Here is a 10,005-nt window from a genome sequence, read left to right as displayed (position 1 = left end):
AGAGAGAGAGAGAGAGAGAGAGAGAGAGAGAGAGAGAGAGAGAGAGAGAGAACGCCAGGGATATATCCTAACACATGAGGAACTGCCGTCCCCGTCCCCCCCCCAAAAAAAATGCTTACCATTACAGTATTCATTCTGTATAAGCATATGGTCATCTTCTGCCCAGGCAGAGAAATAGCGAACGACATGGGGATGCTGTCCAAGCACAGCATGAGCATACACTTCTCTCAAAGCATTCTGCCTAGTAAAACAATATAAATAAGATGTTAAATCATTTCTACTCAGGAATAATCATTTTATCTGACACACCATAAAGTAAGCCTAGCCTTTTTAAACTATTACTATGCTAAAAGGTGACTTAAGAGAACTAAGAATTATGCAAACTGGCATGGTGGCACACACTTTAAACCTACCATAAGGGAAACTGAGGCAGGAGAATGAGAATTCAAAATCGTCAGTGAGCTCACCCAGGCTAGTCTGAGCTACACAAAACCATTAGGATGCTAAAGAGATGGCCCAGCAGTTAAGAGCAATGGACTTCCAGAGTTCCTGAGTTCAACTCCCAGCAACTACATGGTAGCTCACAACTATCAGTATTGGGATCCAATGCCCTCTTCTGGTGTGTCTGATAGCTACAGTGTACTCATATACATAAATCTTTAAAAATAAATAAATAAATAAATAAATAAATAAATAGCATTAGGTGTTTAGTTACCTAAAACCTTAATGTTTATTAATAACAAAGGGGATAAAAAGTAAAAGACAAAGGTGTTTAATACATACTCATCAACAGAGCCAGCCAATGGTTTTTTTGATCGTTTAATGGCATAAATGCATCCATCTAGCCTCTTCACACATTTAAACACGGAACCAAATTCTCCAGAACCAATTTTCTCCAGCTCATGAAATTCAGTTGTATAACGTGACTTCATATTGCTTTCAGTAATTGTAATTCTCTGTAAAAGAAGAGTATCCATGTATAATAGAAAGATATGAAACTTGAAATATCATTCTACCTTAGGTTCTGCAGTTTATTTAACATGCAAACATATATTAACTTTTTTAAATAATAAAAAGTTATTTACTTTGGCAGGTCTTGTTTCATCTTCAAACTCATAATCACTGGCTTCCATGTCTTCAGAGGAACTGAAAAAAATGTGGGTTTTTACCAAAACATCAACTTGAGACCTTACCTACTAACTAGAGAGTGAAAGGCATTTTTAATGGACACAAACAAAAGAGAAAGCATCTTATTTTGTAACCCTAAAAAAATCTGACTCAAATGATAGAAAAAAAAGTCCCTGAGATAAGCTAACTAGACTGGTATCACACAGACAAAAATTAAAGCATTAGAAATGAAGTCTCGGGCTGGTGAGATGGCTCAGTGAGTAAGAGCACCCGACTGCTCTTCCGAAAGTCCGGAGTTCAAATCCCAGCAACCACATGGTGGCTCATAACCATCCGTAACAAGATCTGAAGTCCTCTTCTGGAGTGTCTGAAGACAGCTACAGCGTACTTACATATAATAAATAAATAAAATCTTAATAAATAAATAAATAATTAGCTCTTCCTTTAAAAAAAAAGGGGGGGGGCTTTAAAAAAAGAAAAAAAAGAAAAAAAAGAAATGAAGTCTCGCCGGGCGTGGTGGCGCACGCCTTTAATCCCAGCACTCAGGAGGCAGAGGCAGGCGGATTTCTGAGTTCGAGGCCAGCCTGGTCTACAGAGTGAGTTCCAGGACAGCCAGGGCTACACAGAGAAACCCTGTCTCGAAAAACCATAAAAAAAAAAAAAAAAAAAAAAGAAATGAAGTCTCACCCTGTCTCGAAAAACTAAAAAGAAAAAAAGAAATGAAGTCTCTGTCCACCAAAATAGCTCAGAACAGTAGTTCTCAATATTAGATATTCACATCATAAAGCATAACAGAAACAAAATTACAGTTACAGTTATAGCAAGGAAGTAACTCTAGTTGAGGGGTCACAGGGTCAAGGCATTAGGAAGGTTGAGGAACACTGGTTCCAAAGGTAAAATCTCTGGCTACCTCTTGACATCTGAGTTCAATCCCAGGGACCCACACAGCCAAAGGAGATCCAACTCCTGAAAGTTGGCCCCCACGTGTGTGAACCTCGCACACAAAATAAACGTAACAACTCTCTCCCATTAGTTGACACCGTAAACCTGACAAGAAATCTAGGCTTTTTTTAAAAAAAACAAACAAACAAAAAAAAAATTGTGTATAAGCGTTTTGTGGGTATCAAAGTCACATGCATGCCTAGTGCCTGAAGAATCAGAAGGTCAATGGATCCCTGGAACAAGAGGTACAGCCATTTGTGAGTTGCCACATAGGTGCTGAGAACTAAAACCCAAGAACAAGAGCTCTCTCCTCTCAACACCTAAGCCACTTCTCCAGGCATAAGAATCACCATTTCTTATTCTTTCCCTTTCTCAGACCATTTCTTTCCTGTAACTGATTATCTGTGTCCTGAGAGCTAAGTGCTAATGTAAGGAAAACTTTCAGAGTGAAGACATTCATGCCACTCAGGAGAAACCTAATTGTGATCGTATACCTTAGGTGTACAGAGGAACCAGACTATACTTACTCATTAAAATACGCTCTCTTTCTCCCACGACACCGTCCTGAGGAGTGGAGCAATACAGGATCCGGAGTAAAGGGGTTAATATTCACTTGAGGAGTTTGCCGTGTGTCGAATTCTCTTTTTCCTGACTTTTCTGTGTCCATGAATAGAGAACTACCCCGGAGTTTAACAGAGCTGGAATCAATAACTCGAGCTTTGGAAAGCAAACTCTAGGAAAGGGAAATACAATCTTCAGGACCCAGTCTTCTGGACAGTCTTCTCCATAGAACTCCAACTTGCCTTTCTAAGTGGCCAAGCATGTAGCCCAAAGCAGCACATTGTGAATGAAGCTCTGTACTAGAACCCATGCAGGGAGAGGTTCCCTTACCCGACTTGGGGAAAGAAAAGAACAAGGAAGGAGGCAACACACAAGCCTTAGTTATACTTCAAGTAAAACCAACAGTGGCTGACTTAGGAGTCAGGTTGAATACTAACTACTTATCTGCAAAAGATAACAAAGTAAAAACCCGTACCTAATCCTAAAAAGGAACATTTGCAGTGACTAAACTACAAAAAAAGTTCCTACCAGTAGCTAAAAATTAACAGGCTCTTTTAACATTCTAAAAATAAAAACACTCACTGTCATAAAAAATCCCCACATCCACCTCAAGTAGCTTTTGCAGGCCACCTCACTGGACTCCTCCCCTTACTAAGGGGGATGGTGCCTTGGGCCTGTCGACCTATAAAAGAGCAAAGCACAAAAGCACATGTATGCTCGAGGTTTATGACTAAAGTTGTGTGGAAATCAATCAATAGATTCCCTTTAAAAGGCTTATGTCGAGGGGCATGGTAGGGCGCCTTTAGTTCCAGCACTCGGGAGGCAAAGGCAGGAGGATTTCTGAGTTCCTAGTTCCTATAAAGTAGGTTCCAGAACAGTCAAGGTTGTTACACAGATAAACGTTCTCTCAAAAAAAAAGGGGCGTATTTCCCGTGTTAAACTTATAGGTACCATGCCTGTCTTTATTTGGGGAATGAAATACTCTTAATTTTTTTGTGACTTCTCAAGTATTACCATGACAGTATGCATATTCACCGGCTATTCCGAACGGGTTGTGAACACACACTTCTTTAAGACACACTATTTTTGACACATTGACCAACAAAACGGCAGGGGAAATTCCAGAATAAACAAAGCTTCCGTAATACTAAGTCCCGAAAGACAATCAAAAGCAACCTGGAATATTCATAAGTTCACGTCAGCAAACGCAGAGACAACTCCCAAAAGTCTTTAATGCCATATCACACGGAACCACAAGTCTAGGGGGTTGGAACAAACCCTTTAGTAAACCTAACTCCTTCTATCCGTGCCCCCCGCCCCAAATTACAGACCCGGACACCGGATTTAACAGGCACCATATGGCTCCGAGTGTCAGGTGGCCAGCAGCAATCCGGCACCCTGGCACACCGCGCCACCGGGACCCAATACTCAACCACCTGGACAGCGGGGACCAGGCCCTTTGTAAAGTGGAGTAGTTACAGACCAGGCCCATTGTTCAGTTACATAATCTTAACCGACAACTTCTGGGCAGAGCCAAAAAAAGGGGGCTGCCAACTTTTTTTTTTTTTTGAGTGGCGACGCAGGACAGCGAGCGGGGTGCGGCGGGGCGGTTATGTAACCGAACCCCGGCAGTGGCGCGCAGGGCTGCAGCGCCGCGGCCTTTTTTTTTTTTAAAGGCCCCGGAGCCGGCTCCACCGCCCCCTCCATTACCTTGGGAGTGTGCGGCGTGTCGAACAGGCGCAGCTTGCGGAAGGTCTTGTGCGGAGGGGTGCTCGGGAAGTCGGGCTGCGGCGAACAGGGGTCGTCCATGGCCCGCGGAGCCCCGCAACCCCGCGGGGAGGCATCCCCCGGGCCGCCGCAGCGCACCGGCGAGAACGAGCTGCCCAGAAAGTAGGCGGTCGAAGGTGATTTGACGGGCGACGAGGAGCCGAAACCCTCCTCCTCCCAAGAGTCGCCCTCGGCGCCTCCACCCGCCGCCTGCGCGCCTCCGCCGCCGCCCTGCAGCAGCAAGTCGTCCTCCAGCTCTCCCGGGCTGCTGGGCTCCGCGCCGGGCGAGCGACGGCGGCGCTCGGCCTCGGCCTCGGCAGGGCTGCGTGCAGAAGGCAGCAGGGGCGAATCGGGTTCCTGGAAGGCCGAGTCCTCCCCGGTACTGTGGCCGCTGCCTTCCTCCTCCTCCTCCTCCTCTTCCTCACAGTCGCTGCCCGGCGAGAAGATGAGCTTCTGCCGCAGACTGCAAGCGGCTGCGACGCGGCGGGTGGGCGGCGGCTGCTGTCGGCTCAGGAAGCTCATTTCCCGGCTGCAGTCACGGCGGAGCACCGGAGAACACAGGACCGGCGAGCACAGGCCGGCGGCGTCCAGGTCGCGGCTGGCACAGGGGGCGGGTCCGCCACGTGCGATCGGGCGCGCCGGGCAGAGGCTGCAGCGGGCCTGCGCGGCGGCCACTCCGAGGTCCGTCAAGCTCCCGACGGGGCGACGGCGACGGCTGCGGCGCGGTATGTCCAGCGGAGACTGGCCGGTCCAGTGCTGGCGAAAGGCTCCGCAAGTTCGTCCGCAAGTTCGGGTTCCGCGGCTTCCCGCGACCGTTAACCACGTGAGGGCCCAGCCCACCAATCCCCGCCCAGCCCCGGTTTGAAAAAACAGGGAGGGCGCGACGTAGCCCACGGGGGAGGAACCAGCTACGCGATTTTGGCGGGAACTCGCTGGCTCCGCCCCACGGCCTAGGCGCGCCGCCAGTCGTGGGCGGGTCGCGGCGTCCGGGGCCAATGAGTGGGCCTGGATTTCACAGAACCCCGCCCAAAGTCTATATTTGGAGGACCGGAGCCTGCCCCGAGCCGCCCTGCGAGAGGACGGTGGCTACTGCCCAGTGCTGGGCCTGGGTTGGCCTCCCTGTCGCCGGGTTCAGAAGCATCCGGGCACCGTGCAGCCTTTGGAGACGCCTAGAAGCCTGGCCCAACCCCAGGTTCTGAGGCCCGACCCCTGGGGCGTTCTGGGCGTGGCTGTGTCCAGTCACGTTCTATAGTCGCGGTCCGAGCCGGAAACAGTGACCGAGCTCTGGACCTTGCCCAGCGCGGAACTCAGATAATGAGCTGCAGGACTAGGACACAGAGGTGGCCTCTCACACAGTCTTGTGTCCCTCACTGCCAGGCTTATCCGTATAAAATCGGTCCTGCCACAAGCCCGAATGCCTGCCCTGCAACCGTAGTGTTTATATTTGTTCGCTAACACGTGAGAATGTGCTAACCCAAACTGATTGGTCCCGGGGAAAAACAAAACAAAACAAAACAAAACCGAAGTGTAACAGAGGTGGGTGCTAACGCACACACCTGTCATTCCAACAGTCTGGAAGCTGAGGCAGGAGGACCAGAAGTTTAAAACCCCTTTGCTGTGTAATGGTCCAGTCTCATAATTTCCAGGAAAAAAGTTTCTCCATTATCAACCGTAATTTAACCTGTTTACATACAAGTGTGTTACTATTTTGTATGCTATGATCAATCATTTCTCCTTGTTATCGGTTTTTGTTTTTTTTTAGCATTCTTTGCTGGAGTGGGAATTACTGAGGCCAGACTGTCATACAGAAAAGTAAGTTTCTTTTTCACTACGAAATTAGAACCCACTTTTGGGGAACTGAGGCTATCAGAAAATTTGATGTTTCTTAATGTAGATTCACATTATCTGGATAATAGCCGATTATACTTTTCTGTTGTCATTTACTGTAGTTAGGAGTATTAATGTTTGTGTGTGTGTATATGTGTGTGTGTTTTGTTTTTGAGACCTGCCTTTGCCATGTAGCCCAGATTACTTGAACCACCTCCAGAGTGCACCTGCCAGGCCAGGATGATGGGCTGATCTTTGGTTTTGGTTTGGTTTGGTTTGGTTTTTTCAAGATAAGAATACTGTGTAGCACTAGCTGGCCACTAACTCACAGGGATCCATCTCACTTGTAAGTTCTAACCTTACTGTTAGATTGGGATTTATCGGGGTGACCTGAAAGTAAGATTGAACTCAACAGAAGCAAATTGTCCTTTAGTAAGAACAACTCATGCCAGCAGTCTCTCCAGTAGAGACAGTGAGTTTTTAGCAGTTTCAAAGGGAACTTCTAGGGTGGAAGTTTCCATATGCAGATGTTCCACTTAATATCATCTCAAACCTGTAAATACAAAGGAGGTTGTTATAGTGATCTTCTTGTGGGCAAATTTTACCAGCTTGTCAACTCTTCTGTCCTGAGATTCTCAGTTCATCTGAGGCTTTTATTAAAAGCCCTTCAATTACAAGTATGAGTCACGGGCCAGGCGTGGTGGCGCATGCCTTTAATCCCAGCACTCGGGAGGCAGAGGCAGGCAGATTTCTGAGTTCGAGGCCAGCCTGGTCTACAAAGTGAGTTCCAGGACAGCCAGGGCTATACAGAGAAACCCTGTCTCGAAAAATCAAAAAAAAAAAAAAACAAAACAAAACAAGTATGAGTCACAGGTCCAGCTTCCAAGCTAAATTTTAAAATTATTATTATTGCCAGGATGGGCGGCACACACTTTTAATCCCAACACTCAGGAAGTAGAGGCAAGCAGAAACTACCATCCAGCTGAAACTACCAAGTAAGACCCTAATTCAAGAATAAATGATTATTATTAGTGTTTGTGTACATGCTACTATGTAAGTGCTGTAGTATGTACCTGAAGGTCATTAGCCTTTACTTGAATTGTAGTGATCAAACTCAGGCTTGCAAAGGCCTTTACTCTGTGAGCCATTTGTCAGCCCTGCCAAGCTGAATTTTTAATAAAAGCCCATTTTAGTACCTAAAAACATGGCATGAAGGATTTCCTGAGATCCCACTCAGTGCTTCAAAGTAAGCACAACTGTCTAAATGTGTCTTTTTATATGCTAACCCACACTGTAATTATGTTGAGCTGGTTGTTCTCTCTGTGTGATTGTAGTTCTCTATCAGTGGAGATTCAGGATTACAAGGTGCATCACACCTGGCTCACACACTTGCCTTTAATTCTGTGTAGGATGAGACCTTTACACTAGATGGTGACGAGAGCCCTGGAGGGCACCATCACCTCCTCTTCACACCTCCCTTTCTTCACTCTTTTTTATGGACAGTTGACATTTTCCTAATTTTACAGGACATATAAATAAAAGTATGTTTAGAAAACTGCCTTTTAATTTATCTGTAATATAGCCGGGCGGTGGTGGCGCACGCCTTTAGTCCCAGCACTTGGGAGGCAGAGGCAGGCGAATTTCTGAGTTCGAGGCCAGCCTGGTCTACAAAGTGAGTACCAGGACAGCCAGAGCTATACAGAGAAACCCTGTCTCGAAAAACAAAAAAACAAACAAAAAAAGTATCTGTACTATGAGCTATATCTCAAATTGTGCTTTTTAGGTGAAGGGGAACACTAAAACCCCTTACCTGTCCCAAATTCAATAGGTGTTTCTGAGCCTCTCTTATGTAAGAATTCCATTTACAGCCAGCAAGATGGCTCAGTTGGTAAGTAAAGAACAAAAGCACCTGCCACCAAGCCTGGCAACCTGAGTTTGATCCCCAGGACCCATGTGCTGAGAGGAGAGAACCAACTCCCACAGGTTGTCCTTTGACTTCCACACATGCACACAATGTAAGACAGACTCTCTCTCTCTCTCTCTCTCTCTCACACACACACACACATACACACACACAGAGGGAGGTAATAAGCAGTTTTAAATATATGTAATAATAGTCCTGCCGGCTGTGCAAGCTCACACCCAGGTGCCCAAGGCTCTGCTTTAGTGCCCTCTCCGGCTTGCATCCATCTGCCAGTCATTGGCTACCATCCCCACCCCCTGAGGGACTAAACAGTCTCTGTCTCCTTTATTATTGCAGTGTTCTCTTGTGGCTTTGGTGCTTGTCGCGATCGCCTGACTCGCCAGCAAGAAAGACGCGCCACAACAGGATTCTTCTGCAGATGTTTATAACGGGTTTGATTGCTGAAGCGAAAAGACCCCCCAAGCCCGACCCCCCGACCCCGAAAACTGGTGCTGCTTAAATAGGCCTAAGAGGGATGTGTCACTCCATGATTGGTGCTCACTATATACCTTCATTTGCATGCTCCGGGCTTGAGCTGTGACTCATCATCTGTGCTGTTTGAGCATATGCACAACAGTTGTCAGTTAATTGGCCTAACTGACAACAAGCCCCTTCGGGCTCAGGCGCCATCTTGTAATGGCGAATGTGGCTTCCCACAGGTGCTCATTATCTTTTAACTGATAAAGAGCCCTTAATTAAGATGTTTGATGGTTTGTTTTCTTGTTCCAAGTAAATTTGCCTCTTTAAGATTTTAAACAAGGTTACTACTGTGTTCAATGAAAGCTTATCAACAGATATACTTTTTTTTTTCCTCCATGGTCTTTTCCCCTTTCTCTAAAATAATAAAGTTTCCAATGATTCAGAAGTCTCCCAGATCTCCCTTTCATTCCCAACCCAATTTCCTGGAGCTAAACACTGTTAATAGTGTTTGTTTTGATTTTATCTCATACTCTGCCACCTGCCTATCTCCCTAGACTGGGAGATCCTCCAGGTAAGGCTGGGTGGCCCAAAGGACATCGGTTCCAAATAGGAAGAACTTAGTCTGTAGACCTAGGATTTGGACCCTTGCCACCCAAGTAGTCAGGAAGAATGGGAGGGGTCAGTCCCCAACCTTGTATGGTATGGTAGTATGAAAGTGAAAAATACCTGCTGGCCTGGCAATAGATAGCTCTACAAGAAAAGGTGCTTGCAGCCAGGCCTGGTGATCTGAATTCCCTCCCCAGAGCCCACATGAAAGAAAGAAAGAACGAACTCCCAAAACATGTCCTCTGATCTCCATGTTTGCTCACACACAAATGTAGAAAAGAAAAAAGTAAAAACAAGACTCAGATGGGCTGTGGTGGTGCATGCCTTTAGTCCCAGCACTCTGGAGGCAGAGGTAGGAGACTCTGAATTTGAGGCCAGCAAGAGTTCTAGGACAGCCAGGGCTACACAGAGAAACCCTATCACACACACACAAAAAAAAAAAAAAGAAAGAAAGAAAAGACTGGGCGTGGTGGCTCACGCCTTTAATTCCAGCACTCAGGAGGCAGAGGCAGGCAGATTTCTGAGTTCGAAGCCAGCCTGGTCTACAGAGTGAGTTATAGGACAGCCAGGGCTATACAGAGAAACCCTGTCTTGAAAAAACAAAAAAACAAAAAACAAAACAAAACAAAAAAAAACCCTCAGTGGCTCATACCTATCTATAATTCTAGCACCTTGGAGACTGAGATGGAAGGAGAAGATCCTTGAAAGTGCAATGTCAAGGCTGGAGAGATGGCTCAGCAGTTAAGAGCACTGACTGCTCTTCCGAAGGTCCTGAGTTCAATTCCCAGCAA

General features: G+C 46.5%; 1 protein-coding gene across 1 annotated transcript in view; it reads right to left on the bottom strand.

The window, feature by feature from the left end:
- The window catches only part of Wee1 (WEE1 G2 checkpoint kinase), a 21,055-nt gene extending 15,777 nt beyond the window's left edge, over nt 1-5,278 (bottom strand). The window contains exons 1-5 of the mRNA XM_021206078.2: nt 4,342-5,278; nt 2,598-2,803; nt 1,086-1,146; nt 784-956; nt 120-241 (exon numbers count right to left, since the gene is read on the bottom strand). Coding sequence (XP_021061737.1) covers nt 120-241; nt 784-956; nt 1,086-1,146; nt 2,598-2,803; nt 4,342-4,920 — 1,141 coding nt within the window. The 5' untranslated portion in view covers nt 4,921-5,278. The remainder of the gene's footprint in view (nt 1-119; nt 242-783; nt 957-1,085; nt 1,147-2,597; nt 2,804-4,341) is intronic.
- Nucleotides 5,279-10,005: the final 4,727 nt, after the last annotated feature.

The sequence above is a fragment of the Mus pahari genome, chromosome 1 (assembly GCF_900095145.1).
Source record: "Mus pahari chromosome 1, PAHARI_EIJ_v1.1, whole genome shotgun sequence".
Classification (NCBI taxonomy): Eukaryota; Metazoa; Chordata; class Mammalia; order Rodentia; family Muridae; genus Mus; species Mus pahari.
This window is presented reverse-complemented; position numbering and strand designations above follow the sequence as displayed.